Source organism: Periplaneta americana, chromosome 8 (genome assembly GCF_040183065.1).
Source record: "Periplaneta americana isolate PAMFEO1 chromosome 8, P.americana_PAMFEO1_priV1, whole genome shotgun sequence".
Classification (NCBI taxonomy): domain Eukaryota; kingdom Metazoa; phylum Arthropoda; class Insecta; order Blattodea; family Blattidae; genus Periplaneta; species Periplaneta americana.
The window spans coordinates 61,840,426-61,857,583 of NC_091124.1; the positions used below are offsets into that span (position 1 = coordinate 61,840,426).

Below are 17,158 nucleotides of genomic sequence, written 5' to 3' on the forward strand. Positions count from 1 at the left end.
TTATTTTAGGCGCCTAAAACTGCAATTTTTAGTGCCTAAAAATCCGATGTCTAGTCATAACCTCTTTCAACATCAGAAAACTTTGGTATTGTTGTACCTGTCAACCATGACGTGCCCTCCACCCAACCATCAGGTGATGCACTGAGTGCCTCACTGCTTAGACAAATATAGTCCCCAATCCGCAGCTCCAATTCGTCTGACTCACGTGGGACGTGCGAGTAGAGCACCTTATGGACCTGGAATAAGACTCACTGCTCAGAACAAAGATCTACCACATACTACTAGCAAATTAAGCATAATACTGTGGTGACAATGACCTGTTTTGAAGTGACACGGGTATCCCGGGAGTAAAGCCGCAGCTCCCAGGTGGCGGGGGCAGAGGGGTCCAGCTCCTCTACAAGAGTCTTGAGGGCTGCGAACTGCGCGGGTGCGAACTGGTATGCTAATGTCAAGTGAAGTGATTTAACATGTGGCTCCAAAGTAATGGCTGCAATCCAACAAAAATCTTGACATTTATCAAAATTCAGCTAAATATATTCACAAATTTAAATTTTGAAACTCATCCTATTTTCGACAGACTGACTTTCATCTCAATACAGGTAGAATGGATGCGTGATAAAACAGAGTGCGCCTCACACAGATGATCATATTGAAGGAATATGAATATGTGATCTATATCAGACTTAGGTTTTCCTCATTCTACAATTCAGAGTATACCGGTACTATGCCAAAAAAAAATCTGAAAAAATCTACAGATATAATTATAATTAATATAATTGCAATAGGAAATGCATTATATCGGGGGGGGGGAATCTATAGACATAATTATAATTAATATAACTGCAATAGGAAATGCATTATATAAATTAATTTATCAATTCTCTAATTCTCTGTTGTTGCAATATGTAGTGAAAGCTGCTCTGAGATTTTCTTCAGTGAAACTCCTAACTCAAGAATGTTTCGTACTGTAAAAATAATCTTTCTGTATAACAATATGTTACTGACCCCATATGGTGTACAATGGTAAAGAGTATGATTGTCAAATTTACGCAAGCATTAAGTACTAAAATTATTATGATTTTCCTTAAGTTAATATAATGTACAGTAGTGGCAAAAAAAACCGGACTGACCCTTGTAGCTGATTGCAGAGCCTTGTTCACTCCAGAACACGACAGACTGGTAACTAAGACTTTCGTGGTTCGAATCCTGCCTGGGAAGGAAACTTTCTTTTGTTCCTTATTCAAATTCATTCCCAATACTTTTCGATTGCAGCGATATTTTACTACTTAATTAACTTATTATTCCCAGAACACGAATTTTACCAGCAATCGAAAAGTATTGGGAATAAATTTGAATAAGGAACAAAAAAAGTTTCATTCCAGGCAGGATTCGAACCACTAAAGTCTTAGTTACCAGTCTATCGTGCTCTGGAGTGAACAAGGCTCTGAAATCAGCTACAAGAGTCGGTCCGGTATTTTTTGCCACTACTGTACATAATATATGTGTATAAACATAGAATTGATAAATGAAGTACACATTAGAGAAACAACTTATTAAAAATAATAATATTTTGAGGATTCAATTTTGTTAGAATAAAACGCCTTTTTTCTCAAAGTAATATTTTTGACTTGATGTGCTTTGCTTGTAAACCAACGATATTATACTGTGATAGTTTGAATAATGACTTACGCAAACACACAAGGTTAACAGATAGTATGCATATCACTATAATTTATAACATACAGTGAAAGGACGTCAATGTCAGGAAGTATTTTTTATGGGTGCAAGGCAAAAATAATCTAGCATCAACTTATGTGTTAGCTACATGAAAATCAGAAAAAAAAACAAATGTCGCAAACACTATACTGTATCTGAAATTATAGTAATTGGATTTAATAACAAATGCAGGTTTTGCATGCATTAGTTCGCCCTATATAATATAGGATTACGAATATGAATGTATCTTCATTACGAAGTATTATTAAGAACACAAAAATTACCACTGTAAGAAAAAAGTGAAAATCTGAAGTAATAACCTAAAGAAACGATGGACAATTAAAAAACCTAAAATATGGAAAGGAAGGGAAGATAAACTTCTAAAAAAATTCAGCCATATTAAAAAAAAATAACAGATTCGAAAAGATAACCTTCCTAAATACCCTTCAAGGTTTGAACTGAAGACTGATAGCAAAAAATTCCATCAATTAATAAATACAGTAAACTGAAACTTTACAATAAATTATAAAACAAAAAATATAAAAAAATGTCAAACACATTTATTATAGTGCATAAAGAAACGAGTACACCAAAGCCACTAAATAGAAAGCAGAATAAAGTATTCCAAAAAAAAAAAAAAAAAAACAAAGAAACAGCTTCTTTACACTGAAGATTCCACATATAAGTATTTTACCACAGTCTAATATATACAGTCACGAAGCTTGAGTTGTGAGGGTGCTAGGAACAATAGACTGTGCCGGTACTATTTTGCATTGTCTATAATGAGGCGATATTAGCAATCCTAGTGGTTCGCAACTATCTATGGATGCATATTTACTATGTATTGAGCTTCGTGACTGTATATACTATACTGTGGTTTTACTATGAATTTCAATATACGAGAAATAAACAAATCAAACAATTAAAGAGCACAACCAATCAAGCTTCAAAGAAATAGAATACCGGTACTAATTAGTTCGAGAAAATAATCACACGAATATTGAAACCAATTTTATTTATTAAGTTCAGTTATACTTAAAATAATGGAAAATGTGGTAAACCCAGGAGCTAATATTTTAAGAACCAGAATTCAGAATCCATCAAAAAGAGTGCACTGAATAGTGGACAACTTAAAAAAAGTTATACATTTTCACATCTTCATTGTGAAATGACCAGTTATTCCATGATTCTGTAATGTGCACCAATTATTAGGAAAAGTTTTAAAATTCCAAGTTTTAGTGTTTAAATCATTAAATCTGAGCACTCCATGGCACACAACACACACAAGATAGACTGTCCAGTTCTTGCAATATCTTCTCTACCAGGTTGTGTCGTCATAGTCGTAATGTCTATGGTTGTCATCTCTTCATAGAGCTGTTGCTGAAATTCGTTAATATTTTGTGGCAATGGTAATTTACAGGCTACACCTTTCGTACAGTCTAATTAGTGTACTATGTCACTAGTCAGTGATGTATGCAATAGAGGAGGAAAGGAACTGGTCACCTACCCCATTGTCTCCTGGCTTAGTTGTCTTTTGAATGATGCCTTATTAGTGTCACTTATGAGATTCAAACCTGTCTTCGGACAGTTGACTAAACAAATAACAACCTTTCGAATACCTAAAGGAAAAAGTCATATGAGATCTGATGGTCTGAAAGACCAATTGAGGGATTTAGGGGAAAAATCAGGCAGTTCCAATTAAGTACTTTTCGAGATAATGAAGAAAAACTTACCGCCAAACAATAAGCATGTACAGAGGAGGTAGGTCCAAATGCATTATAACTATAAATGTAATTCTTGGAACTACCTGGTTCTTTGACCAAACGATAGAGCGTATTTTTTTTCCTCTGTGCATAAATAGCTCAAAAATGAAAAAAATAGGAGCTGTCTGGTTTTTCCCCCCAAACCCCTCAATTCCTAAAGAATGTATCCTGTTCAATGAAGAAATTATGAAAAAGTTTCATTTAAGTGATGACTCACTTCACAGTGAAAATGGTATTCTAAGTCTAAAAGATTTTTTTGGGATTCCTCTTTACATTCCAGGACTTGCTGCAGGCTTTGCTAATTTGAAAATTCCTGATGAGTACATGACGATTCATTTTACCCTATACAATTTAAAATTAAATATTGTTTTGTCACTGAATTTATGCAATGTAGTTTGCAAACTTATGTCATGACCGGATTTCAGATGCATTGTGTAACTCTTCATGGCTGACAGTTCTCGTGAACATTCCACAAGTGTGATTCACGTTTTTTTATGTTAAGTCGAATTACAATAGCGTACATAAACTTTACATGAAGTTCATATTCTGTTTTTGATACAGAAAATCGATTAATTCCGAAAAGTCTAAGGAACTTCAAATGCAAAATTATGGCAGGGCTCGCCTTTACAAAGTGCAGGATTCAGGACAGCTTGTATTGTGAAGTCCCATTTCTGTAACGAGATCACCTACAGTGGCAGGAGCGAGAAAAGTTCCTCGTAATAGTTTAAAATAAAGTTTGAAATCTGTCTTACAACTGAGACATAATGCACCATTTTAGACTTAAATTTATGACTTCTGATTGAATATATAAAAATATATAATTCTGTCTTAATTGCCCCATATACTTAAGAAGACTCCAATTTAAGAAAAAATGCAATAGCATTATTTTCAGATATAAAATGTGTGTAATGATATTTGGAAAGAAGAAACGAAAAAAAAAAAAATCAAAACAAAGGCAAAGAAGCAAACATACACAATTAAATAAAAGGCATCATTCCACCAAGAGGATTACAAAGAAAATGAAATGAAAAAAGATCAGAATAAAAATTATGTCAAGCACGTCTGTCACAAGACACAATAATAGTACAATACTGTTTAACATATGAATGAACACAACTGTTCTAATGGTCAATGGATCAGCTTCCCCAACACCACCTATGTAGATTAGATATGTAGGTGGTGTTGGCTTCCCACACTCGGAACATAGGTTAAAATTTTCGCATGAGGCATTCAAATATTATAATACTGTTCATGGGATAAAAATAATTATGCCTATATTTCATGTGTATTACTTCCCACTGAACCAATACATCTGTCAAATATTTTGCATACAGAAGTTCTGTCAAAAACTACTTTTGAGTGCCACTGATGCTATACATCTGTATATTGAGATGGATAAGTGCTTAATGTGATAGCCTAAAAGTAAAAAATAGTATCTATATTACGATACAAGGTTGGGAAGTGCTTTTACAAAATCGAGGAAAAGTTTGAAAACTCACTCTGCTCGTTTTTCAATTTCCGAGTTTTGTAATGCACTTCACAAACGTGTATTGTACAAAATTTTTAAAATTGCAAATGCAATATATTTTGTATTGAAAATTTAGAGCAATATTATTCCAAAGCCTTCGCAAAACTGTACTGTAATAGTAACTAAGTAACAATAAGTGCACTCTAATGGCTCTATTTCAGTAGAGTTTTATGTTATGAAGAATGGTTTCCCTAGCAACAAGTTTCTGTGTGGGAACTGCTAACTTTCAAGACTTAACAACAATAGCTGTAAATACCGATACTACAAATCGTGCAAAAAATAATTTTAACAATATAGGAGGTTCACTGCAGCCCATCATCAGTCTAAGGTACCCTATTTTTCCCCCTATTTCTATAAAAATATGATACCGACTTTTTTCTTTTTCACAATATTTCCTTGTTATATTTCATATAAGTAATGTCCTGCGTATAGCCTGGAAAGAAACTGTCACTATTCTTTTAGCATAATGAATATCGTATTTACCCGCGTAATAGACGCACTTTTTTTCGATTTTTACAAAAAAACTAGGGTGCGTACTTTATGCGAGGGAAAATTTTTAGTGGAGGGGGAAAAAAAAAACACGTATTAAAGGTGCGCCAGTTCGAATGCTGAAATAATTGATATAATACGTAACAATACATGGGTCGCAACTAATTTATATATCGATTGTGTCATACTTAAGACGATCGATAGTTAGCAGCAGTTGTATAAACAGATGATAACTTGTAACAATGAATACAGCGACAATAAGACAAGACATTTTATTGTTATTATTAACACTAGCCTTACCTCATTCACTGTAAGGTTCAGCATTACTGCTATCATTTGTCACAGATTCACATTTCTCCTGATCTTCACAGCAGCCCTGTTACCATGTTCTTCTGCGAATTTGATAACTTTCAGCTTAAAACTCGCTGCATAACATGAATATTTCGGTCGGTTCTTATCCATTGTCGAAACAAATTTTATCAACAAAACTGATTTCTGCAGATGTCCTAAGAGTACTTCATTATTAATTGAATGGTACCTATATTTTGAGCGAGTAAAAAGAGAACCAATTACGATTGCAGTGGTACCATGCATTGTTGTTTAAAAACTTGAATTTAAACATAAGCAATGCATCCAATCTTACGATTTTCGATATCAATAAAACGCTCTTCATTTAAAATGAGATGCATCTTTTACATGAGGATTTTTTTTATAATTTTAACACGAAAAAATGGTGTGCGTCCATTATGCGGGGGCGTCCATTATGCGGATAAATACGGTAATTTACTTTAACTTATACTTTGGTATCGTATTCTTATTGCTTATTTAGCAATTCAGTGCACTTTCTTTTCCTCTCATACTGAAAAGACATTTCCATGCACAGGTGTGGGCACTTTAGAAACAATTGTTTCGTCTTGAACTTAAAAAAATCTTTAAAGTTATCAATAAAAAAGGAGCAGCTTCACATTTTATTAAGAGTATTATGCTGTTATTGTGTTCAAGTACTATCATTCAATGTCTCTAAAAGCAGTCATTATTACTAGTGTTAGATATTAACTACGTAATACAAAATAAAGTAGTGGTTAACAATCTACCATAACAGACATAAGGAAGTACATATAGACACATGTGGAACCAAACACACAATTCTTTTCTATGCATGCCATACTGAATGTGATAATGCAAGCCAAGATGCAATGTTGTTCAAGCTATGAAATACCTAGAGAAAAGATACGAGATAAAAGAAATAATTTAATTATTTAAGGACTGTACTCAACAAAAAAAGGAAATGAAGTTATTTTTTACTCCTAAATTTCCACTTCTGTCTCCAAACTAAACTACATATAAAAATAAATAAACTTTAATATGTTCTGTTGATTAAAATAGTTAACTCTCCATTTGAAAGAGAGTATAGTTTGAAATAAAGAACAGAATACATCATAGCAACATACATACATGTGAAAACTTTGAGTCATGCTGCAACATCACCACAACATGCGTTTCTTACATTTAACTCCCCGTGGAACATATCTATCTGTTGCTGTGGTGCACCATGGGAAACAAGCAGAGAGAGCATCAAGGTGCTCGTAATTATCATTAATTACTGTAAAGGAACAACAAACATACTTTATACTGTGAACATTGTATAAGGATTGACTAAAAAGTAATGCCTTGATGTTCATAATTTGTATTTGAACTGGGATATTGTAATAAACTAGACATGAAAACATTTCTTCAAATGTAGGTTTTATTTTGTTACCTCTAACCACTTCTTCTCAGAGTCTTTATCAAAAGCAATATACTTTGACCAATAATGGACAAGATTACTGAATTTGCCATAAAAAGGTCCATATTTTTATTCATGAGCCAGGCACTGATTTAACCTTACAGCCCAGACTTGGCACCTCTTACATAACTGAAGTAAGTTCTATCTGGTTTATGTGGTAGTTGGTAAAACATAATTGGAAAGACGGAAAGAGCTAGTGAACTTCTTTCGTTACAACTTAAAAAAACTTTAGTAAACATAATATGAAAATTGATGAACTTTACACAAAGTGAATGTAAGTAATAAACGAACATACTTTAAGAATTATTTTCCTGTTTTTTTTTTATTAAAATATCCAGCTTGGACAAAAATTATAGACACGAAGTTATTATTTTTCAGTAAACTTCAGTATTATGGAGACTACAATTGGTTGGTGTCACTAAGTACAGGCTTCTCTTTAATGTGAAGCAAAGGAATCAAGGTCAATGTTAAATCTACAACAGAAATCAGAGTCAATAATTTACTTCAAAGTTAGTAACATTTACATTAGTTAGTTTTGTCATACTGATAAATATAACCTAGCTCTTTATTCAGGATGTCAGGAGTTTAATTCCCAAGTCATGTGATCCCGAATGAAATTTTCTGCGACTTTATTCAATCCCTCAATGTTGGGATAACTTCTTAAAATATGGGGCATGTCTACTTCTTTTCTAACACTTTCTCACTTGTCAAATCGTTATCACAATTAAATATATAATTTCTTATGTTGGTTTTCAGTTGCTACAGACATGATAATCTAAGACTTTTCCACAATTCTGATACAATGATAATGTTGATTTTCATTTGATTTTGGGATGACAGATGAAGGCAGTGACTAAAGAAGTTCAATTTTGACAAAGACATGAAATGGTTGGTAAATTTTATCTGAAGTCTTCTTAAACTTTGCAATATACATACGCAAAATATGACCAAAAAATTATGCTGGTTTTGTTTCACTATCTTAAGTATTTCGTATAAACCACTTTTCTTCTTTTCAGATGGTTATTTAACGATACTGTATCAACTACTAAGTTACTTAGCGTTAATGGAATTGGTGAATGTATTTGGTGAGATGAGGATAAGGATTCGCCATGTAATTACCTGGCATTCGCCTTACAGTTGGGGAGAACCTCGGAGAAAAAACCAGATAGCCAGCCCATGCGGGAATCGAACCCATGGCTGAGCACAGCTTCAGATCGATAGGCAAATGCATTACTGCCTAAGCTATGCTGATGACAACTACTTTTATCATGGAGTACTAAAAGGTGATGAAAGGTGCTGCGTCTATAATTCAGGCATTTGAATCCTATGGCCAGGGATGTGGGCATTAAGGGTAATTTCAATGCTACTCCTTTTTCCTCGCAATTAGGTCAGACCAACCAGTGTATTACAATTGACGACATAAGATGTCGAGGGATTCAAGTACATACAACTTTCACTGAGAAAATGTAAGGTCAATTTGGAAAAGTATGGAAAATGTCATGTTATTGTCACACTTCTCTATGCTTGTTATGACTAGAGATTGGAATTTTTCGTTGAGTTTCAAGTGAAAAAGCAAAAAGTGGATTTTCAAATGGGAAAATTAAATTTTTCGGCATTTTCAAAATACCTACACAGTTTCAATAGCACAATAAATAGTCTAGTTTTCAAAATACATTTCTGAAAAAGGATTGAACACTTTTTGTTGACAAACAATACCAACTAATCAGACAAAATGTTAAGTGTGATGAGAAGTATCCACAGTCTACATTTGCACATGGCACATAGGAACAAAGGATGTACTCAGGGGGCTTATAGTGCTTACAATATGACTCTCGCTACATTAATGTACAAACAAAAGCCGAATATGGCGTCAGGTATGTGCTCATACCAAATATTTGAACGAAAATGGATTCAATACTATCGAATGTGCAGACCATAGACATCGACCTTATCTATGCTACAACTATTGATTGTAGAGTAGAAAATTAAACAAACTGAAAATTAGCATGCACTACTCACTAATTGCTTAAAAAAATCGCGTATTTTTCGCAAAATATGGGAAATTCGCGGCATGATACGCATTTAGTGATATTTTGCGGGTTCAAATCTGATATAAAAGGATTAAGAAAGGATGTATATTTACTGTAATTAGTTGGTGGAGCGATTTGTCTGGTTATTTCCCATCAAAAATTGCGAAATATTCCATTTCCTAGTTATAACACTAGATACTATGATCTCATTATCCTTTTTTTTTTCTTTCTCTTCTTTTCTCAGACTAATTCTTTTCCATGGTAAGTTTCATCATTACATTTAACTTCTTGTAATCCTTGACATCTAGCAGCCTCATTTTTGACCTTGAGATACTAGAGATGACAAGAGCACACGAGCTGCCGTCCCCATCATGCATTTTCCTCTGCCAGTTATATTGTCATGCACACAGTACAAATAAAACTCACTTGCATTTGACACTTCTTTCACGTACTGCATGGCTATCCTTTTGAGCACATCTGCATGTTCTTCAGCCACAAAGAAACCCATAAAGTTTTGTGAAATGTAAGTTTCTAGTGACAGAGACTCGGAGAGATTCACTCTTTGCAATTCGACCACATGTTTCAGTGTCCTGGCCAGCTGCTGGGCACACTCATCAGGTGCCTGTGGAGTACATGCACAAATATATACAGTGAAACAAAAAGAGGAACAAGACCACATCTCTTCCCTCTAGACCAGTGGTCGTCAGCACTTGGAGGGTAAGAAAATATGCTCTATCGTGTGCAAGGGATAGTGAGCAAGACAGCATACCCTCCAGCAGCCATGAATGCATGCTAGGGCAGTGTCTTGTCTGCGTGTAAGAGATGCTAGCCCGAGGGTGCAGTGTTCTGATGACTGCTGCTCTAGACAGTTGTTAAGAACAATACAGGGCGTTTCAGAAATACTTTGACAAACCTTGGAGGCATGTTCCTAACACCAAAACAAGAAAAAAAGTTCATATAAACATATGTCCGAAAATCCTTAGTTTTTTAGTTATTAAGGAAAGAACATAATGAAACATGTTAGATTCACACAAATATAACAATTTACAAATCAATAACCTGGCCAGTAATACTACGTGCTCAACAGCCGTTCTCTACAATATCAGCCACATAAATGGAAAGCCTTGTTGTCAAAGAAAGCCGGCTGTTATACAGATCACTCCACCTGCCAAACAACACCAATAGCTAAATCGTGTATGCTCAAGCCAAAAATAAACCAATAAATATTTATAATTATAAAATATATTTCTAAACCCATTGTCAGAATTTGTATACAACATCTATTTCAAAACCCTCTTCCATTTTTTAATATCACAACTCCTTTAAACCTATAATGACTACCTGCAGTTACAGCAACTGTAATAAAATGTAATAAAACATAATTAAAAAAATAATAATAATTCAACCCAAATACCTCATAAAAATATACTACTTTCTTGAAGCACAATCCTGACGACATTTTTTTTAGTAGGTTATTTTATGACGCTTTATGAACATCTTAGGTTACTTAGTTGACGACATTATCATCCACAAAAAAAATTGCTTCACTGAATAAACATAACTAGTGCGCAATGGTAACAAATTACCTACAAAAAAAAAATATATATATATATATATATATATATATATATATATATATATCTAGCCTGAAGAAGGCACCTAAGATCCTGAAACATCATTGGCGCATACTGGTGACATGACTAGAGCCCAAATGTTTAGGCGTTTACAATACTTCAAATAGGCTGGCAAAAAAAGGCAATCAAAACATGAAAAAAGGTACTGTAAATCTAGAAAAATCACAATAGGCAGGCAAAAACGGCAATTAAATATGAAAACAACACTAAGTTTAAATTAAGAAAAGAGATAATATATTTATATGACTCACACCTTGCTATTCATTGCACATTACTACAAGGTAAATGTTATGTTTTATTTAATGATGCAACTGCAGAGGTTATATCAGCGTCGCCGGATGTGCCGGAATTTTGCCCCGCAGGAGTTCTTTCACATGCCAGTAAATCTACTGACATGAGCCTGTCGCATTTAAGCACACTTAAATACCATCGACCTGGCCAGGGATTGAACCCGCAACCTTGGGCATAGAAGGCCAGCGCTATACCAACTCGCCAACCAGGTCGACTACTACAAGATATATATTTAGATATTCTGATGTTAACTATTAGATAGAACAGTTCTCCTCACAGAAAAAAATAATATTCTACTTCAACTGACGTAACTGGGGCATGTTTGAAGCACGCCAGTGTAGATGGACTTCCGTAAGCTTGGATATGAGAAGGATAAATTGAAGGCAATGAAATGTTGGTTGTTAAAGTAGCTTAAAATAGTGATGAAATAATCTTTCAATTTATTTGTTAAAGACAAAAAAAGGCAAAAATAGACACTTATTCTTAAAACAAGCAGCAGAGCTTAAACAGACAAAATAAAAATTGGTCCTGTTATTTCTAAATATCTCGAAATATGAGTACATTTAGGGCTGACCATGACAATATCTTTGAAAAATATTAGAGTGCAAGAGGTTAAATGACTTTATTGTCAAAAGCCCGGCATTAGAAAACAACAACAACAAAATCTATATAAAATTGACAAATGTCAACCAGCAGTAAAGGAATTTTGCCAAAGTTTTATATAAACAGAAACGCGCACAAGTTGTGCATATGACTATCAAGAGTTAATATTTCACTACTCGGTTACAATTTCACTTCACAGGTTATAATCCCGTGCAGGCCTCAATTAATGATTTGGATAGTTTTTTGCATGATGTGACGTGGTAGTGGTCACAGGCGAGTTCACAAAGATCACACACGCATGTCTCGTTCAGATCGTATTAGGTCTTCACTTTACACACTTCGTGGTGGTAGTCGTGTGTTGCCATAGAGTTCACGAAGTGGCGTAGGTCTTGATTAGTTTCCATCCATGTTCTATTTACCATGGCCTCAGTTGTATAAAATTCGGGCCAAATCTCTGTTGCTTTCTGTCTTCTTATTTCCATTTGCTTTTTCCAGTTTTCTGCAGATGGCAGGTTATACTTGATCCTGAGGTCTTCCATTAGAAAGGTTTCCCTGGCAAGAACATAGACGAGTCGTGAGCAGGTGTATTTTGATACCCCAAGGGCAGTCTTCAGGAATCGTGTCTTCACGGCCTCCGTAGTTGTTAGATCTTTTATTCCTAACTTTTCCCAGAATATTTCTATTCCGTACGTTAGGATGGGTATGATCTTGGCGTCGAAGAGTTTCAAGGGGGTTTGTAGAGATATTCTAGATAAAGTTGTTATGTTGAAGATTGCCTTTGTGGCTGCCACCGCTCCTGCTTTAATGTGGATGCTGAAAGATCTTACGGTTGTCTGGAGTGTCACGCCCAGGTATTTGAAGGAATTGACTGTTTGGAGGAGTTCGCTCTTGTATCGGATTCTGTCTTGGGGGTTCTCCCTTCTGCCTTTCCTAAAGGTCATCTGTACCGTTTTACTGGCATTAATCTGAAGTTTATTTTCGTCGGCCCAGGTCTCTAGTGCCTTGATTGCTTTTTGTATTTCTGTTCTGTCTGGTGATCCGATAGCAATATCGTCTGCGTATATGTACAGGTTGCTTCTTTTATTATGTCGGCAATATCATGCATTGCGATGTTAAACAGTAGTGGGCTGAGCGGATCTCCTTGTAGTATACCGTTTGTCTGTACAACTTCTTTAGAGATAGTTACGTTGTCTGCGATGTGTATTATGTTGGTCTCCACCATGTTGTGAATTAGAACTGCTAGCTCTTTTTTGTCTGTCAGGGCTTCTAATTTTGTTGATATGATATTCCTATTTAGGGTATCGAACGCTTTCGAGTAATCCACAAATACTACATAGAATTTTCCTTGTGGGAGCCTGAGGTTATTTTCTATGTCTTCTACGAGGGTCCGAACTGCTTGAAGAGTGTTCCTCCCTTTTCGAAAACCGAACTGTTCCTCTGGGAGTTTGCCGTCGATTTCATTTGTTAGTCTGCTTGTCATTAGTCTCGTGAGTAGGTTCAGGAAGTTATTCTCCAGTGCGATCCCTCTGTAGGAGTTGGGATCCGTCCTGTCACTATGTCCCTTATATAGGACTCTAATAGTGGAGGTTTTCCATCTGTTTGGTATGCTGCCAGATTTTAGCCATAGGTTTATCATTTCAGTGTGCACTGGAAGCAGAACCTTAGCTGATTCTTTAAGATGTTCGTTGTAGAGTCCGTCTGGGCCTGGTGCTTTCTTATTTTTCAAGCTTCTGTGGTGAACAGTTCGGTGTTTGTGCCTAGTATCTCTGCTGTTCTTGGCTCGTATGCTGTAGTCTTGTTCTCTAGGTTCAAAATATTGTGGAAGTGCTTCTCCCAGATCTCCATGCTTATCTTTCCCGTGGTTTGTGTTCTTCTGGCCCTCAAGGCTATGTAGGGGTCTGTTCTCGCCTCCTCAATCACTTTTGTGGCTTCGGCTTCTATGTAGTCCTTCTGTTTTTGTTTTATCAAGGCTTTGTATTTTTTCCTGGCGTTGTTATAGAGTTTCAGGTTTCCTGGTGTGCCGGATGTCCTTGCTAGATGTAGAGCTTGTAGAACTAATTTTCTCTCCTCGAAGCATTTGGCGTCAAATCATTTCTTGGCTATTCGTTTGGTTCTGGGAATGGTAGCTGTCTTGATAATATTTTCTAGCGCTGTTGCTGCTGACTCGATGTTTCCTTCTTTCATGCAGTTTTCTAGGTGTTGTACTTGCGCCTCGTCTTTCTTTATTTTCATCACATCCAGTTTTTGTGAGATCGAGTCTCTGTTGTGAGTGTTGTCCTCATCTAGGCATTCTAGTACGAAGGTTGCTGCTCTAGGGCAGTGTTTCTTTATCGGTGCTTCCGTTGATGAGTAGCAGACTTTGTGGGAGGCCAGCTGTATTGTCGGGCCCTTGTAGAAGATCAGATCGATGGTACTGCTGCCGTTGTGTGAATAGTAGGTCCAGTCTTCTGGGTCATTGACGAGCTGGAATCCTTCTTCTGCTATCATTTGTAGTAGTTCCTTGGGCTCTAGATATGATACATTCATCATCAGTAAAGTAGATGAAACTAACCCCCAAATATCCAGTGTCAGACTGAAAGCATTTCAGTGGCTGGACTCCAACAAGTGAACTAACATTTACAACATACCAACGTTCGACACAGCAAGAGCAACATTTCCTACACCTTCTATGAGACAAGATGAGCACTGTTAAATTAGCAGTACCTAAGTAACCTGTACGTTATCGTCCATCCCCAACCAGTTAGCTAAGAAAGACCATGCATACAGTGGACATTTAAATGGTAAGCCCGTTTTACCATAGGCCTATATAGTTTATTTTCTTGATCTATTATACAAAAGACATACATCATTTACTACACACCCAAATAAAAAGATGAAATTTTCGTTTTCTGATATACTAAGAAGCATTCTTCATAATCGAGAAAGAAATAATGACATATTTTGATTCTATTTCTTAACTCATACGGTTTAAATATATGTATGTTATTTTTTTTTAGCTGGTTATTTAACGACGCTGTATGAACTACTTGGTTATTTAGCATCAAAGGGATTGATAATAGAGAGATTGTATTATTGGCAAAATGAGGCCAAGGATTCGTCACAGATTACCTTACATCCAGCTTATGATTGGGGAAAACCTCTGAAAAAATTCAACCAGGTAATCAGCCCAAGCAGGAATCGAAACCATGCCCAAGCGTAACTCTGGATCGGTAGGAAAATGCCTCAGCTGACTGAGCTACGCAGGTGGCTTTATGTATGTTACTAATTTTCTACAAATTCACATAAATAGTCATTCATATATTATAATTTCTAATAAGTCTATTATTTTTTTATGAGAAAATTCGCATTTATAAGTATAAAGATTAAAATACAAAGCCATCATTTTATACAGGATCTCTTTGAGTGACACAATTCCGGTGCCAAGCAGGAAGCACTTGCCCACGAAAGGGTAGTGATAAGTAGCTATATTATGCAAGGTCAGCTACAAACAAGGCAAGGAGTTGGGTTGTGAGTGCGTGAGTCATGATGCAGAAATTTAGTAGAAACCAGAGTTTTCATTTGTTGTAACTTTATCAAAAACGAATCATAAAATATTCAACAAATTCAAAACTAGAGGAATGGTATTGAATAAGAAAAAAATCGAAGACATCACACTTTAACAGAGGAAATGTTTGATGGTATCGGTACTCGATTAGAACATTCACCACAAAATCTCTAGCACAACAAGCAGGAGTCAGCATACAAGTGACAAAATTACCGAAATGTCATCTGTACAAAGCAACAAAATAACATTGGAGAAGAAATAGTCTATATTTTGCAAGCACAGCTGTAGTGTTCGAATGAAAATTTGTTACTACACTAAATCTTCTGTCTCGAAACATAAGGAAAACAATTTCAACAGCTTCTTTGTAAAGGTAAGCAATGTTACACACGTTCACAATGACCACGCGTAAACTAGAGTGTCAGCAGGCGAGTGATGTGTGTCTATGGTTATGGCACTGCTGAAAGCAAGCTTGGATAAAATGATGACTCGTATCCTAGGGGGTTTGTAATGAGGCTCTAAGCATAGTTCTTTCTCTTTCATTAGAAATAAAAATTATATTTCATCGTACTGTTCATGGTAGAACACAAAAGTACATAATTTCAGGAGAAAAGTGAAAATATCATATCCATAACTTGAAACTTTTAATAACATTTATCGTTTTCATATTAGCAAGTGTAGATATACCTACATTGTCTTCGATTTACTGCAGGCCTATTGAAGAGGAAAACAACATATTTTACCTGAAATTCACAATTTGAAAAATTTCGAAATAATTTCCTTTCTTTTTTGTGCTCTGCTAATGAATAGTATCAGTAGGCCTACAATGTTATCCTTAAGCCAGTCTTCAGACCAGTAACTCAGGATATACCGGTACAGTATTAGTAGAAACTCTTAATCTAAAATATTACCTTATGATAATGCTACAGTAAGTTACAAAAAAATTAAACTTGTAACTTACAATTACAAATTAACTTCTCATTCTTAGTTTCTTCTGACGTCAAAACATGTTTTATGCTTGTGATGTTTCACGAGATCAAAAACAATATTCTCTCATTTTAATGCTGAATATGCTGGATTTGTTACAAGAATGTAGGTGTAAGTGAGTGCTAAAATTTGTTTTTGTTAGTTGTTCTTTACCTTAAAAAATGAAACTAAAGTGATATGGGGCATAAAGTTGTGAGCACCATTCCAACCACATTGAGATAACGACTTTTCCCAAAACGTTTGAAGTTGTTCTAGAAATGGACCAGTTGGACATGCATATAAGATGTATTCTCGAGGGCAGTTGTCATCCAAAGTTGGATCATTCACATGGGCCAATAACCAATCTGAAGCAAGCTGCACACCTCTGTTCCCTGTCGCAGCTAAAGCCTTCTCTCTGAAACAAAATGGTTTTTCTTTCAATCCCCGTACTTATAGAGCCTATGTTTTGAAATGAAACACCAACTGTGTATTATCCAGCTGATGTCTCGTCACGTCATTTTTCGAAAGGAATGCATTGCAGCATGTTTTAACTTATTCATATGAAGGAAAAATAGGCTGTCAGGTAATCCTAAATTTTAAACGATACACATGTCAAAAATGACATTAAACAAGGTTAAATTAACATATTTAGCAAATCAAAAACTTTTTAATGTTATTCACATTATTTTGTCATACTGTTATTCATTAAAAGCAAAATAAACTTCAATGAAGCCACAAATGGAAATCAAGGAAAAATCATGGGAGATCGGGTCAATAATTTACTGTACATACAAATAGTCATCAACGAATA

At 35.3% G+C, this 17,158-nt stretch overlaps 1 protein-coding gene across 5 annotated transcripts in view; it reads right to left on the reverse strand.

Moving 5' to 3' along the window:
* Positions 1-17,158, reverse strand: part of Epp (Ecdysteroid phosphate phosphatase) — a 54,786-nt gene that overhangs the window by 29,423 nt on the left and 8,205 nt on the right. For 3 of the 5 annotated variants that reach the window (XM_069832942.1, XM_069832941.1, XM_069832944.1), the window contains exons 2-6: positions 16,522-16,762; positions 9,739-9,934; positions 7,004-7,099; positions 318-487; positions 98-236 (exon numbers count right to left, since the gene is read on the reverse strand). In XM_069832942.1, the coding sequence (XP_069689043.1) occupies positions 98-236; positions 318-487; positions 7,004-7,099; positions 9,739-9,934; positions 16,522-16,762 (842 nt within the window). The remainder of the gene's footprint in view (positions 1-97; positions 237-317; positions 488-7,003; positions 7,100-9,738; positions 9,935-16,521; positions 16,763-17,158) is intronic. The other 2 variants (XM_069832943.1, XM_069832946.1) reach the window with 1 other exon arrangement.